The 16,393-nt window shown below is 40.7% G+C and overlaps 1 protein-coding gene across 1 annotated transcript in view; it reads left to right on the top strand.

Annotated features, from left to right (window-relative positions):
* cntfr (ciliary neurotrophic factor receptor) overlaps positions 1-16,393 on the top strand; it is a 219,969-nt gene that overhangs the window by 186,165 nt on the left and 17,411 nt on the right. Inside the window, exon 7 of the mRNA XM_080046172.1 lies at positions 4,621-4,784. Within this exon, the coding sequence (XP_079902298.1) occupies positions 4,621-4,784 (164 nt within the window). The remainder of the gene's footprint in view (positions 1-4,620; positions 4,785-16,393) is intronic.

Raw genomic sequence — 16,393 nt, forward strand, 5'->3', positions numbered from 1 at the left:
TGATAACTGTAGCTGCTGCTGTAGCTTCTCTACCGCAGCATTAAGTCCTCTGTCACATCCTTATCCTTTCAATTAAAGGGATAGTTCAGTGTTTTTGAAGTGTGGTCGTATGAGGTTACATATGCATTGTAAGTGTGTTATTATATGGAGATGAAAATCAGAGCATTTATTTTAGGGAGAGACAGAGACGTCTGTAGCAAAGGTCTGCATTGTACTGTTGCAGAGGGGGGCACATGAAAAAAGTTGTTTTCGCCAAATACTGTATATAAATGATTAACTAAAAAATCATTTGTTTTCGGCTGGCCCCCTCTGCAACAGTATAATGCTGACTTTTGCTACTGCGACATCTCTTCCAAACTCCTTAAAATAGCTGTGCATCTCAGTAAGGTGACAGACTAACTTTGACACACCACTTCAAAAATACTGAACTATCCCTTTTACACCTGAAACATGATCATATGCTGGTTCAACCTGTGGAGTACTTTACATTCCGTTAATGTGTTGTAATTCTAGGGAAAACTGGATTTTACTAAACAAAAGTGAAGCTGTTAAAGCCAGCCAGCTCAAAATACTTTAATGCTCAATGATAACCTCCCGGTGCTATTTAAAGCAGCCACCTCATCCTTACTCTTTTTTTCTCCAAGATTACCCCCCAATGGGTATAGCTCAAACTGCATTGAAAATGTTTTAGTCTGCAAAAAGGTAACTTTTTTTTTGTTTTATGCTTTGCTGATTCCAGCTCTCTTCCAGTTCTCTTCACAAGGGGAGGTCAGAGGTCAACTTCAGTGAGCTTAGGTCTAGAGGCATCGTTGACCAAGATATGCACTAATTACTGAACCACACTCAAAACACGTATAACCGTCTTTAGCAATTCTTAAGATCCACTTTTACTGTTCAACAACAAGAAAACCGCCCAGTGGCCCAGAGGTTGTCCCAAGAAGTGCTGCGGATCTTGCCTCATATTGATAATTTATTGAACTAAAATATCTGATTGTTGTTATACCCGTTGCAATTAAGTAAAGGCATACAAAGGTTAACTAAATATCGGCTCCTACCTGTAGTCTGTAGTATAAGTATGAACAAAATCTATCATTTTATTTTGAAGGTGGGCAACTGGTCTCTGACACACACTTTTCTGGCGTGCCTGTTTTAAAGACCACATCTATTTGTCTCTCCCATTTACAGCGTTGAACGTGTAAGACAGCAGACAAACCTCCTTGCTTCTAGTCATCAAATGATGCACGCTTCCCACACTTGACATTGTGTCATTTATGTTTAGTTGAGTGAGATGATGAATCCAAATTGAGTTATCTATTTTTCATGCACCACCGCCGCCATGCTTTTAAAATATTCATCAGTAAATACACGCAAAACAGATCCATCCCTTTTTGCTGTACACTCGCAAAAACAAAATGTTTTTTTTTACATCCTCGACTTTAGAGTTTAGATTAGCAGCTACAGTACCTCCTTGGTGATCAAAAATGCATTCTGCTTGCAACATTGATGCTTGGATCTATGATTCAGCTGTGTGTGTCTCACCACTACTCTTTTACAGTTGTTAATCCTCCCCCAGCATCACATTCAAGTGTTGGATGTGTGCACACAGCATCGCGACAATTCTTCTCCCTTCTCTTGCTCCATTTCCAGTTATTTCTCTAAGATGTTACTGCCATTTGAAGCACTCTTATTTCCGCCCCATTTTTCCCATTTGTTCGAGTGCACTGTTAGACGCTGTCACCCGGCACCTACACAATTGTACAATGATAAATTGATTGCATTGTTTTTTTTTTCTTTTTGAAAAACCCATTTAAAGGAAAAGGGGGATGTGGTGTATAGTGTACGGGTAGGCGAGCACAGGAAAAGGGGCTACAGAGTTTTAGATGTATTTGCCCTTTGTCATTCAGTCACACCACATCTAGAAAACTCTGCACTCGGATGTTCAAAGAATGCACTGGGGCATACGTCGATACGCTGGCGTCTGCATGCAGATTTGAGATTTTACAGATATATTCAACAACCTTTACGCAACACCTTTTTTTTTTTATTATTTTTTAGAAAGAAAGATAAGAAGTATAATGTTATTGCTAGCACCTTTTTTTGATTGGACTTGTTATGTTGCAGTTTACCTGTGTACTTGCATCATCAGCAAAGTGAGATGGTATGGGCTGCAGTGACTGTTGCAACCGGAGACTGACAGGGAGAAAGAGGGAGCAGTAATGTGGACGCAAATTTGAAAGAACAGAGCCAAGGGGAGGCCTGACGGACGTTTTTATGGCCAAGTACTGTCAGCCACAACCATGGGATGTCATTAAACTATGCCCATTAGATCACACGTCTTTCTTTTTCTATTATTTTAACAATCCTATGCTGCTGAATCTTTTAAAATGTGCGCCCACATTGAGAATACATTTTTTTTTTGAGGACGACTTTTTCCTGGATGTAAGCTTCAAATTAGTTTCAATAAAAATCTTGTTGTCAAAATCACTTCTTGTCAAAGTCAGTGGGCATATCGTCACGATCGTATAACTGTCCGTATTCTGTGTGTGTGTGTGTGCACTGAACACAAATATGATGTTAAAACACAGCCTAGGCTCTATGAATAATGTTAACATAGTGTATGTAAACAAAGGGGGCCAACGTCCATAGGTAGCAACATGCCTGTTTACAGAGCCAAGGCTATGCATTAACACTGGATAATTTTTCCTAGAATCTTATGGTCTCCTTGGATTTTTAAAACATTTATTTTTTGTAAAAGACATCCTTTATGTCCTTCCTCTCTGTGTTATTAATGGCAGTGCTTGGTCGGGCTCCAGAATTTGTCCGGTACTCACGCAACACAAAGCCAATACTCTTGTGTTATAAGCGAGAGGAATAGTTTTAAAGCTTTCGGGACACCCCACCCATACAGACTCTGTTCTGTTCTGTTCCGTGCTTGCACATGTTATGTACCACTGGACAATGAGTAGAATCTCTGCTCTCTAGTCTCCACTGACCTCTCCTTCTCTTTCTTCCCTTCTCCTCATTTTCATCTCCTTACAAAGTTACTTACTAAGAAGGGTCTCACAATGAGACAAGGGAGGAGGCTCTCTCTCTCTCTCTCTGCTTTGATCTGCCTTCAATCATCTCCATCCGTCTTTCATAACTTTGAATAATTCATTCTATGAAGGTCATGCTCAAGAGAGATGTCTGTTTGCTGTCTGTATGCACCACACACATGCGTATTGTTATATGCTTTTTACCCGCGTTGCTTTCATCCTACCGCTACTACATCTGTGTGCGTGTTATCAGATATTTTCCGACTGTAATTGCCGCTATCCATTTCCCCCCATTGTAATGTCATGTGTGTAACAGGTTTCATGTAGCTTATAAAGTGGACAGGCTGGTATGTTCCCTATAATGGGAGTGGTCATCTAACAAAGACTGGGTCATTCAATACCATCCCAAAGAGTATTCAATTGAACTCTCTCAAAACTGTCCTGTCTGTGTGTCAAGTAGACAAGTATTACAGAAACACACTGCATTTGTGGAAGCCTTTGTCATCAGGGGCTGATGACTGTATGTATTCATGCTTAGCCACAGTTCACTCAAACATTCTGAGCTTCTGTCCTTTAACTGCTTATGTTCACTGATAAATGAAGAAATGTCACCCTCATCCCACCATCAGTGTACATGGCGATTGTACAAAAAATAGGAAAAATAATACTTTTAGTCCTAAGCCTTTAAGGCGACTGCTTTTTTTCAGAATTTGAAGTAGACGGGTTACTTCTTATACAGTGCCCGACAGTCTTAACCTTAAAGGGTTGCTCTTCTTGAGACTTTAAAAAAAAACGATTTAAAAAACATAATTGTGCAGCCGAGGGTTTGACCGTTAGTTCACTAGTACGAGTCAAGCTTCAATAACTCTTAAACTCAGTAGCATCTTCCATTACACTTTCCCTTCTTGTTCTTTTCCTTTTGGCCTTCTCCTCCCTCATGTTTAAAACTACATGACAGCCACAGTTTAGAAACCTTGTTTTTTTTCCGTCAAATATTGGAATTCTCAGGCCTAAAGGTGTATTCACATTATTGTCGACAAACTGCACGCTTTGCACACTCTTCCTCCATCGAACTTTAACCCTGCAACTGCACTGGGCCCAGTACACTATGTTTCTCATTTATAGAACTATACAATTGTTTGGCCTCTTGAGATCAGACAAAATACAGTAGATCATCTCTTAATTTAATTTTCAGCATGCAGATGTGGCCACCGGGTTTGCCATAAAACAACACTGTTTAAGTCTCTGAAATATAGCGATCCACTGCTATAGCAACATGAGAGCTCTGCAGTGGTAAATACCCCTCCCACCATTTGGAACAGGGAATGTAAAAAAGCTATTTTTTTTGTTGCAATGTGAATATGTCCTATAACTCATACAAAAGCATAACAAATGAAAACATCATCATGATTTTTTTCTCAGTCTTTTCTGAAATCTCCCTTCAGAGCCTGCACAGAAGACATTTTTACAGTTGTTTTGTACACGCTGAGTAGCACTCCCCATGCCAAGTAAACTGACCTTTTTTTAACGTGGTTAAATTGGTGGGATGGCCCTTTAACTCAATTGTTGTCATCCACCTCCACAGTGAAACCAGACCCCCCGGAGCGTGTGACGGCGAACCCCATCCGGGCCAACCCTCGTAGGCTGGAGGTGTCCTGGCACAGCCCTGCCACCTGGCCCGACATAGACAACTTCCCTCTCAAATACTTCCTCCGCTACCGGCCGCTCATCCGCGAGCAGTGGCAGCATGTGAGTAGCACTGCTTTGTGTGTGTGTGTGTGTGTGTGTGTGTGTGTGTGTGTGTGTGTGTGTGTGTGTGTGTGTGTGTGTGTGTGTGTGTGTGTGTGTGTGTGTGTGTGTGTGTGTGTGTGTGTGTGTGTGTGTGTGTGTGTGTGTGTGTGTGTGTATGTGTCTGTCTGTGTGTGTCTGTGTGTGCGTCTGTGAGAGAAATAGATAATAACTAACCAAGTTCTCATAACACTAGAGTTTGTTGTAAGACCATGATTGAATCCATTAGGTCCATAAATGAGTCATTTGGTAAAGATTTATTCACATCATACTATTTATTTGATTTACAAGAAACGTCAAGATAAGCGTCAGACTCCGTGATTTTTATAATGGTTGTAGTTGAAGTGGAGCCAAAACAAATACACATCATGCCCGAGTGTTTCTCTAAATAACACACGCACATTAATCACACATTGTTAAAAAGGAATTCGGGTGGATTGGCTGCCCTCGCTTTCTACTGTATCTGAGCAGCATGCATGGCTTATTGGCTTTGTCCTGAAAAGATCTTGCTGACACATGCAATGACTACGCCATAATCCAAAAATAATGAGCCTTTTATAAATAGTCCAAAGTGCTTTTCCAGATGTATCTTCATCATAAGCTCATAAGCCAACATGGAAAAAAAAACACCTGTTTAGAGAATATGATTCATTATTCTGGTATATATAAAACCTCAAGTGACCACAGCTTACAGCCTGGCCTTTCTCAGTACAACACAGATTGATTGATTAATTCACCTCATTGCAAAAAAAAAAAAAAATTGCAATTTATTCTCAAATACAGAGGGATAGTCTTTTTAGATTAAGTAAAAATCAGCAGATGCATTCTTTGTCCACTGAGATGCCCCCCCCCCCCCTTGTCATCAGTTAGCAGTTAAAAAGTGAAATGGTCCAACCTGTAGCTGCTCGAGTTTGATCCCTTGTCAGACAGACAATAATTGCTCCGTTCTTCTTTGGTGTATGTTACTGTATATCTGACGATTTCTTGTGGGTTTTTCAATTCCCTTTAGGGCTCCGTATAGCAAAAGCATATGTGTCCACTATAGAAAATTCCTGGGGATGAAAGACCCCCCCCCCCCCCCCCCCTCCTACCCAAAAAGGTCTAACGTTGCAGCGTTATTATCATGCAACGTCAATGGTCTGCAAAAAAGGTGTTGTTCCAAGAACTTGGGTTACGGACCCTCACATGGAAACACATAGGAATTATTAGACCAATAGACACACACACACACATGCTCTTTGTCAGCCCTTCCTCTCACTCTTTCCATCCCCAGTATGTATCCTTCAACAAGTGTCCCCGTCTCTGTCATGACCTCACTACGCTAATATTTCCATCCTTTTTCCCTGCTGTTCTCTCATCTTTACTTTGGGCTATCACAACACTTTGCTTTCTTTGGGGTGTGTGAACTAATATGGAGAAGTTTGCTATGTGGTATTGTATATGTATTTAATTGTGTAATTTAATCAGAATGTCATAGAAGAACTATACATGGTATTATACATTCCAATATCAATAGCCAGTCATTGTGTACAGTGTGACCATTTTGTACCACTTGTTTTTTAACCTAGTTTAAACAGTTTAAATTACAACTGAACCACCAGAATGTATAAGCAGCCGCGATGAGTAAACCCTCAAGATTATCATTCACTTGAATTCTTCTCACATTATTGCAATGTTCAAGACACTTCTCTTTGTTTTTGTAACCGCTCAACAGACCATTAATTACAGCAATTGCACGTATTGATTTCAATTTGTCAGGTGATACATCAAAGGCAAGGATTATGCTTTTTAAATGAGATTATTTCAAACATGAAGCAAGCACAAATTCCTTTCTTTTTATATTATTGAACACAGCATTGTTTTATTTTAGGTTTTAGAATGTTTTAACAAAAGTTATTTGGAAAAGACTGACTGTGATTCGTTGGCCTCTGGAAACTCTTTGCATTCATGTCATTCTAAAAAGGTGAAGTGATTAATGGAGCACAGTTGCCTAAGCATGTGTTACATCTACGCACACAACCTCCGTTCACACAATCACACATGTAAAGACACACTGTTATTCTACATACATTGGGTCTTTCTCTCGCCCTCTATTTCTCCCTATGTCTCTCGCTCACACACAGCAGTGGGAATGAAGGGAAAGTTCTAATGGCGCCTTCAGATCTTTTGCGGTATACAGCCATGATTAATCTCGACACACACACACACACACACACACACACACACACTCGGTTTCCCCTTCTCGCTCTCGCCACTAATCAATCAATATGGGAACTGGTGCGTAACGTGAAAGGTGGAAAACCTTAAGTCAATATTTGGACTGGGTAAGAACACATCATTTGGAAATTACATAAATACGCTCGTTGACAGCTGAAAACTGCCGGGTTTTCCGTTTTACCAGTGCTCTTTGATGAATGTCTTCCACGGGCCACGGCTTTAATTTAGCAGCAGTAAGTGTGGTTTTTCAGAGGGAAGAGGGGGGGGGGGGGGCTGTATTAACCCATCACCTATGGACCTGTGAACACTTTTATTATTGCGATTCTGCCATTTGTCTTAGCGGTTGGTTAACGGTTAACAGGAAAAGAGCCAATGTTAACATGTATAGCAGATCAATCAATTGATTTCAATAGAACAGAACTAATTGATTAAAGCGTGTAAGTTATACTTTCCACATCTGCGTAGCCGTGCAGTGTCTCGCCGCAGTACATTTTGTCATCTCTCAATGTCTGCAAGATGCGTCCAAAATTCATTACCACGCTTACTGTACACACGGACCAACATGTATAATCTTGTCCAATGGCACAGCTACGCAAACAACCAGTGAACAGTTCAAACTGTCATGGTCTGTCTTTGTCCTGTCTTGTTTTGGTGTTTCCTGTTTTATTTTGGTATGTCTGTCTTGTTCCTCCCCATGTCCTGTCAAGTTTCCCTCCTGTTTGATTACTGCTCCCTTCCCTAATGTGTTTCACCTGTCCCTCGTTGTCTACCCGGTCTTGTGTGTGTATACAGGTCCTTCTCATATAATTAGCATATTGTGATAAAGTTCAATATTTTCTGTAATGTACTGATAAACATTAGACTTTCATATATTTTAGATTCATTACACACAACTGAAGTAGTTCAAGCCTTTTATTGTTTTAATATTGATGAGTTTGGCAAAACAGTAAAGAAAAAACAAAAATCCCTATCTCAAAAAATTTGCATATTTCATCCGACCAATAAAAGAAAAGTGTTTTTAATACAAAAAAGTCAACCTTCAAATAATTATGTTCAGTTATGCACTCAATACTTGGTCGGGAATCCTTTCGCAGAAATGACTGCTTCAATGCGGCGTGGCATGGAGGCAATCAGCCTGTGGCAGTGCTGAGGTGTTATGGAGGCCCAGGATGCTTCGATAGCGGCCTTAAGCTCATCCACAGTGTTGGGTCTGGTGTCTCTCAACTTCCTCTTCACAATATCCCACAGATTCTCTATGGGGTTCAGGTCAGGAGAGTTGGCAGGCCAATTGAGCACAGTAATACCATGGTCAGTAAACCATTTACCAGTGGTTTTGGCACTGTGAGCAGGTGCCAGGTCTTGTTGAAAAATGAAATCTTCATCTCCATAAAGCTTTTCAGCAGATGGAAGCATGAAGTGCTCCAAAATCTCCTGATAGCTAGCTGCTTTGACCCTGCCTTTGATAAAACACAGTGGACCAACACAAGCAGCTGACATGGCACCCCAGACCATCACTGACTGGGGTACTTGACACTGGACTTCAGGCATTTTGGCATTTCCTTCTCCCCAGTCTTCCTCCAAACTCTGGCACCTTGATTTCCGAATGACATGCAAAATTTGCTTTCATCCGAAAAAAGTACTTTGAGCACTGAGCAACAGTCCAGTGCTGCTTCTCTGTAGCCCAGGTCAGGCGCTTCTGTCGCTGTTTCTGGTTCAAAAGTGGCTTGACCTGGGGAATGCGGCACCTGTAGCCCATTTCCTGCACACGCCTGTGCACGGTGACTCTGGATGTTTCTACTCCAGACTCAGTCCACTGCATCCGCAGGTCCCTCAAGGTCTGGAATCGGCCCTTCTCCACAATCCTCCTCAGGGTCCGGTCACCTCTTCTGGTTGTGCAGCGTTTTCTGCCACACTTGTTCCTTCCCACAGACTTCCCACAGCACTCTGGGAACAGCCTATTCGCTCAGAAATTTCTTTCTGTGTCTTACCCTCTTGCTTGAGGGTGTCAATGATGGCCTTCTGGACAGCAGTCAGGTCGGCAGTCTTACCCATGATTGCGGTTTTGAGTAATGAACCAGGCTGGGAGTTTTTAAAAGCCTCAGGAATATTTTGTAGGTGTTTAGAGTTAATTAGTTGATTCAGATGATTAGGTTAAGAGCTCGTTTAGAGTACCTTTTCATGATATGCTAATTTTTTGAGATATGAATTCGGGATTTTCATGAGCTGTATGCCAAAATCATCAGTATTAAAACAACAAAAGACCTGAAATATTTCAGTTGGTGTGCAATGAATCTAAAATATATGAAAGTTCAATTATTATCATTACATTATGGAAAATAATCAACTTTATCACAATATGATAATTATATGAGAAGGACCTGTATAACTCCCAGTGTTTCTTTGTTCCCTGTCCGAGCATTGTACCTGTTGGTGAGTCTGTCCCTGTATGTTCCTGTGTTCCATGTGCCTTGCCTTTGTGCCATTTTGCGTTTCTGGAGTTTTTGTGTTTTTTTGGACAATAAATTACCCTCACTTGAAACTTTCTGCATTTGGGTCCTGCCTGCCTGTCTGCCTGCCTGTCGTCACCGTAACACAAACAGCCCTATAAAACGTGTGTCCGCTGCAATTGTCCACATTCCACATTTTGAAGAAGTACAGACTATCTGGCCCATGAAGAACAGGGAAGTGGCCTATGTATTTGTGCCACTGCCAGGCTCCATTTCCAAACAAAAATGGCACCAAGTATATGGATGAGATCAGCTTTATTTTGTTCTCTTTAGTATTCAAGGACAGTTTAACAGGTCTGTCCTTGAATACCTTTAGACACCTAGCATACCGTTTGCCTCTACAGCTGTCATTGGCATACATGTTACAAGCAGGCAACAACAACATTGTATATACTATATATACAGTATACATTTTATATGTGTCATGGCGGATAGCTACCTCTATACTAATAGAGCTAATCATAGCTGAGTATACTCTTTAATTTGAATGTTTAGCATTTGACTTTAGCAGGCAAGCTCTGCTAGAAAACATTTGGGTTTTAAAAACTATCGAGCCGTGACATAAATAATTGAGCGGAGTTTAATTACGTCGCCAAAATAAAATGCCCTGTTTATTAGGCGCCCATATATATATATATACTTCATTAATTCTAGCCTCGGGAGGGCTGAATACTAATTGAATGTACCTTTTTGCAGTAAAAAAGAGCAAAAGTCGGGGGTGAGGATGTCTATCACATGTCACATTCTGAAATGTGTTTCGAGTCAGAGAAATGAAAGCGGCGGTGTGATCAGACCCATCTCCCAGAGGAAACCATCCATCCTCCCTAGGAATGAAGGGATGACTGGTCCAGATACTTTAGAGTGATGGCAACACAGACAGGAAAGAGAGGAGGAAAACCAGAGGAAAGTTTTGAAGTGGAGATGGATGGAGTGCATCAGAGAGCTATATGTTAATGGATAGCAGACTGGGGTAGATGCAAGTCAAGAGAACGAAGCGGTGTGTAGCATATATATGTATAAATGAGGCAGACGTTCATAAATGCATGAGAGCATTTGGACTTTAAGTTATGGAGTGACACAGGTGATTGAAATGTAGACTCGCACGGGGATGAGTGATGAAAAATAGGATAGAGGGGAAAGTAAAGTAAATGCTTATTGCATTTGAAGAAAAAAAAAATGTAATAAAGCCTATAAGCCCAGGACTACATTATTGAATTCTAAAGAAATTGAAAGTGGAATGTGTATGGCAGATGAGAGAGGTATGGAGAAGAGCATGGCTAAATGCATAGGGCGACATCAGCTTCACATAGACAAGTAAATGAATCAAAGAGGCAAGAAGAAGAAAGAGTGAGCACCAGAGGCTCATTTTGAAAGTTCCGTTTTATAAACGATCGGTTACAAGGTGTTTCCAGTTAAAGAGAGGATGGATGAATGGTTTGAGGGGAAGGAGAGAGCGAGAGAGATAGATGAGGCAGAAACCTCTGGAATGTGTTAAGGCATAAAGGAGTGGGTGAAATAGAGAGATGGAAAGGCTTTAGACTAAACTGAGAAAAAAACAACCGTTCGAATAGAGCAAGAGCAGCATAGATTGTTCGCTAACTGACATAACCACAGATAGAAAAACAGGGCGAATTGAGCTTCATTTTGAGTCTCTGATTGGTTTGCAAATAGTTTCATTTTTAGCCATGTCACCCACCAGCATTGCTTTCAATTGTACGATGTTTGCGGAATGTGAAATGCAATCTCAGCCAGATCAAATCAAAGAAAGAAAGCAACTAGCTTAGATATGGGTGTTGTGCATTTGCAAAGAAGGCACACCAGCACTTGTTCTTCTGAAGACTTAATAAATTGCTTCAGGATGTGCATAAATGTGTTATCGCATTTGGTCTTTTTCTTTTTCTATTGATGCCTGCTATGGTTTTATTAGGCTGGTACAGAAACATAGTTTGACCATATTTCTAAAACTGTCTAATTTTTCCTCTGATGGCAAATAATGCCTTGTTTTTCTTAATGCCTTTGTCATGGGTACACTCAACCAGGAACAACAGCTGGCGTAGTAAAAACACTACCGCTTTTGTCCAAAGGGGGTGCAATAATGAACACAAACTGAAAGTTCCTTGGAGCACCTTTAATATGGGAACATTATGGAGAACATACATGCATGAGGACATACATACATGCATCATTGCTTGTGAAAGATGTCACAGTGTGCATTTACCAGAACACATTTCTTTATTACACATACCCTAGTTGGGCACATCCCAGCAGACATAGCTTGGCTACTTCCTTTGTTTTGGTCAGGTGTGTGCTTTCAGTCCTTAATTGATGTAATTCAAATAATCCAGCACTCTATGCCACCCACCTCCGTTTTGCAAAGGCTGCAGTTCTTCATGACACTTCTTCACTTTGCCCCTTCACAATATGCCTTTAATCTGTATCTAGGAATTAATTATCAAAGATCCAAACTAATAGTCACGCAAGCAAAAAAACAACCTCTGTATCCCTGTACATGTTGTGTTTTTCCCATGGCCTTGTCTTGTGCTGTTTCCATCGTGAACTCAAAACTCTCAGCGCAATTAAAGCAATGGTCCAGTAACTGTGATAAGAAACACGATTCAGATTGCTCAATATTATGAAAAAATTAAACTGCATCTGCTATAGTATAATTGCCCTTCGGGGGAATGACGCTTAACCACAGTCGACTGAAAACATTTCTCTCTTTTTTCTCACATGCAAGGAAACACACACACACACATTGAGGCAGAAAAACTAACACACACACACGTACATGTGCACAATCATGATCGCACATGTTCCTGTTCTCTGTAATTACAAAGATTAATATACATGCAAATGCTAGCCAAGCGCTCTGTCACGCATAGGCACCGGTGTACATGTAATAACAAATAACGCACGCGGTCACATATCATACATATTATGATAACAGATATTCAACACATGCACATATAGCACACAACAACATGTCTCTCTCCGTCTCACTAAGTCAGTAGTGAGGCCTGACAGTCTCATGTCATTAGTTCTATCAATATTGAAACAAGTTGTTTTGCACTGGAAATTGGCTAAAATATACCTATAATAAGGCTAAATGTAACTTCTTGCAGTAGTGCGCACAGACACACACTGTATATCTGCATATAGCCGACCACCATATACTTTATACAGACAAGCTACAGGGCAGAGAAGCACTAATGCTCATAATGTAAGAGACAGACACTCAAACAGAGGGAGACAATAAATGTAGCAGCCGCCGGAGAAGAGAAGGGAGGTGGACTACAAATGTGTCTACGCTTTTTAATCTGTGTCCGCTTGGCCAAACGCAGCTTAGCCTTTCATTCATGTAATTATCCCACGTTTTCTTTCTCCTTTCTCCTTTCCGTGTGACACGCTAGAATCCTTCCTCTTCCATCCATCCAGCCCTCATTCCCCTCCCATCTCAATCCCTTTGTCGCTTCTCCTCTTCCGGCCATTTGCCTATGTATCCCTCCATTTTTTTTCTTCTATCAGTCCATCTCTTAAACCATGTGTACAACATGTTCTTCATCAATACTGCTTCTCTGTCTTACTTTATCTTCTACGCCAACACACTGTCCTCCTCCTCCCCATCCATCCATGTCATAATGGTCTTTATATGTTTGCCAAATGTCCCTCTCATCCTACTAGCACTTAGATGAATCAATAGTGAGCAGAGAGCTGTGTGTGTGTGTGTGTGTGTGTGTGTGTGTGTGTGTGTGTGTGTGTGTGTGTGTGTGTGTGTGTGTGTGTGTGTGTGTGTGTGTGTGTGTGTGTGTGTGTGTGTGTGTGTGTGTGTGTGTGTGTGTGTGTGTGTGTGTGTGGGTGATTGTCCGGAGATTCACAAAGATAAACTGTACAGTATGTACTTGTTTATGTGTACTGCCTGTGCACACTCCAACTTGTCTTTGTCGGATGGTGTGTGCATTTGATTTTTCATGGTTGTGTTTGTGGTGTTTTTTGAATATGTTTTTTGTTGTTGTAAGTATGTCAAAGAAAATGATGCAGAGATGGACACTGCATAATAGATTAATCAGCCTCTGCAAATCCTTTTCACAATCAGTCAATCAATTTTATTTTAATTGCGCAATCGCCATGCTGCATGGACGCAATACACTTTACAGTTAAAAAGAATAAAGACGTGTACAGCAAGCACATGAGACACCTTTGAAAATAAAACAGCAACATAAAAGCTTCAATGTTAAAGGGATGTTAGAAGGGTGATAGACAGGACTACATTCTAGGGTGGGCCTTGATTTAAAGAGCTTAACTTAAAGGCCAGTCCAAATGCTCTGAAGCCAACTTGTGTTTTGTTAATTGAACAAATAGAGCACAGAGAGAGCAAAGTTTACAGTGTATGGTGCAATCGGCTCAGATAGAGAAAGTGGTGCAACACCATGCAAGGCCTTATGAGTTGAAAGAAGAACCTTACAATCAACTCAAGCCTGTGAAGAAGAGGCCATAATGGTTGTGATTATGGTCAAAGGTTCTCCTAGTTTGCCTTGAGTATAGTTGCACAATTCTGACCGAGCCACCTTCCAATGATGCTTTATGACTAGCTCTACCACTTTTACCTATATCAGCAATCCACGGTTTTACCTTCACCCACACTACACCACCCACGCATCCATCAATCCATCCATACATCCATCCTACCTTCCTTCATTCCACCCATGCATTAAGCCTGCTATCTAACCATCCGTCCCCCAAGCCATCCATTTGTATCTATGGGTGCACATGATAAATGTTTAGACCTTGTTTGGGGAAAAGCATCCCATCTAAAGGACACTGCTACGGACAGATCATTTATCAAAAACCCCATCCTCCTAACAGACACACACACACACACTGAAGAGATCCAATCGGGTCACATAGAAGTCATCATCATTTAGCTCTGCTGTCGAAATACATTAAAGTCAAATGGTGTTCTTAACATTTACACAAACATACACACAGACGCGCTGTAGATCGGCTATGGGTATTTTCTACATTTTGACACAATCTAATAAGAATAGAAATATATATACTGTACAGTATATCCTTTTATATAAAAACAGATTGTGTTCCCATCCTATTAGCAATAAAGACAGTTTCCTTTTTGTGTGCGTTTCCCAGATTGCATTGGGGTATTTTATTGTTTTGTATATCTGCTTGCTTTAGAGGTCTTTGTTTGTAGGGTGACTTAAGATGAATGGGGCCACTGCCCTCTCCTCTGTTGCTATTGATTTCTATATCAGCATGTCAATCCTGTCCGGGCTGTCAGACACACACACACACACACACACACTGCATTGACCTCATCTTGGGGGTCGTGTGTCTCATGGCCAATAAAGCTTTGATAGGATGAACATTGCGGTCACTAAATGAAGCATGGAAGCCGCCAGAGCTTGTCAAGATTTGACAAAATCAGAACACAGCAAGGTAGATACGGGTTTGGTGTGTTGAATTGCTTATTTGAGCTAAGTGTGAATCTTCTACGAGATGTTTTTATGGAAAAATACATTCGGTATTCTAAAAAAAAAACATTATGCGTAGGAAGAGTTGTGAGTATCGGTTTGTCCTTATTATGCTCAAAGTGCATCCAACACTCTACTTTTTTGAGGCATTTATGAAAAATTGACAGAAAGTTTTATTTTTTTTATTTTTGCCCACAGGCGATGACTTTTGATGAGTGGTAGCACTGCTCTCTTTGGTGGTATAGTAGTTAGAGCCGGCGTACAGAAGTTGCACCACTCATCATGTAATCTGTCAGCTTCAGCTTTATCTCCTCTATGCATCACTGTGTGGGTTGCAACAAGAGAAGGGGGGGGGGGCATTCTAAAAAATGTCCATCTGGTGATTTGAGTGAGAGACCGATGATTTGATTAGAGGCCTTCTGACAAATGATTGAAATAAGGAGGCAGCGTTGGAGAGTGCAGCAATAACTTCTGCAGTATGACTATTATACAGTGCTGCTCACCCAAGTGCTGTTTTCATCGAATTTGGAACATTTGATGTATGTTTTCTTTCTCAACTTACACTGTCACGTTTGTAATAATGAATGCTTTTATGTTGTTGTCATTTTCCGTATGGTTTTGATTGTCTGAAAAAACAGCACACTATTAAAGCTATAGTGTGTAACTTATGTCTCCCCTATGAGATATTGAGAGTAATTACACTAACACTATTGGCACATCTACATGATCGTGCAGGATTTGTATACCTTCTGCTGTAGGTCCAGTAAACCATGCCATACTTAGAAATACAGAAATAGGTTTTGCATAGCTGATAGGCTTAATGAACTTTGTGTCAACTCCATTGGCGATGGATTGAATGTGACCGACATTCATTTATATGAAAAAGTTATGCAATATAGCTTTGATAAAGTTGTTGTTGTAGTTGGCAAAAAAAATCACAGAAAAACAAAATAACAACCCCAGTCCAAGTCTAATGGACTGATGCAAATGCAATCTGTACATCAAATTGCAGAATTTCTTATGCAGCGAGCCAAGTAAACACCCTATTTATTTCAAATGTTGCTGCCAGAGCTTAAATTATCCTAGAATGAAGCATTGACAGGGGTGACAGTATCCTTCCAGCGGAGCGTGTCGTTCAGTCGTTGCAAAGTTGACGGTCGTCCAAAGTGCACACTGAAGCTGTCCCCAGACCCTACAGTTTACCTTCAAGTCTGCTTTCTAGTGTGCAAGCCAGTGATGTATGGGAGAGTGGGTCAGTGTGCAACTCTTCAGTGCCTTGCAAAGTGTTCTCAGAATAAAGAAGCTCTTTAAATGCAGAAATCATTGACAAAGAAAACGGAAATTCATCCAGCCATATATA

The sequence above is a fragment of the Ammodytes marinus genome, assembly GCF_949987685.1.
Source record: "Ammodytes marinus genome assembly, chromosome: 18".
In the NCBI taxonomy this organism is placed as follows: Eukaryota; Metazoa; Chordata; class Actinopteri; order Uranoscopiformes; family Ammodytidae; genus Ammodytes; species Ammodytes marinus.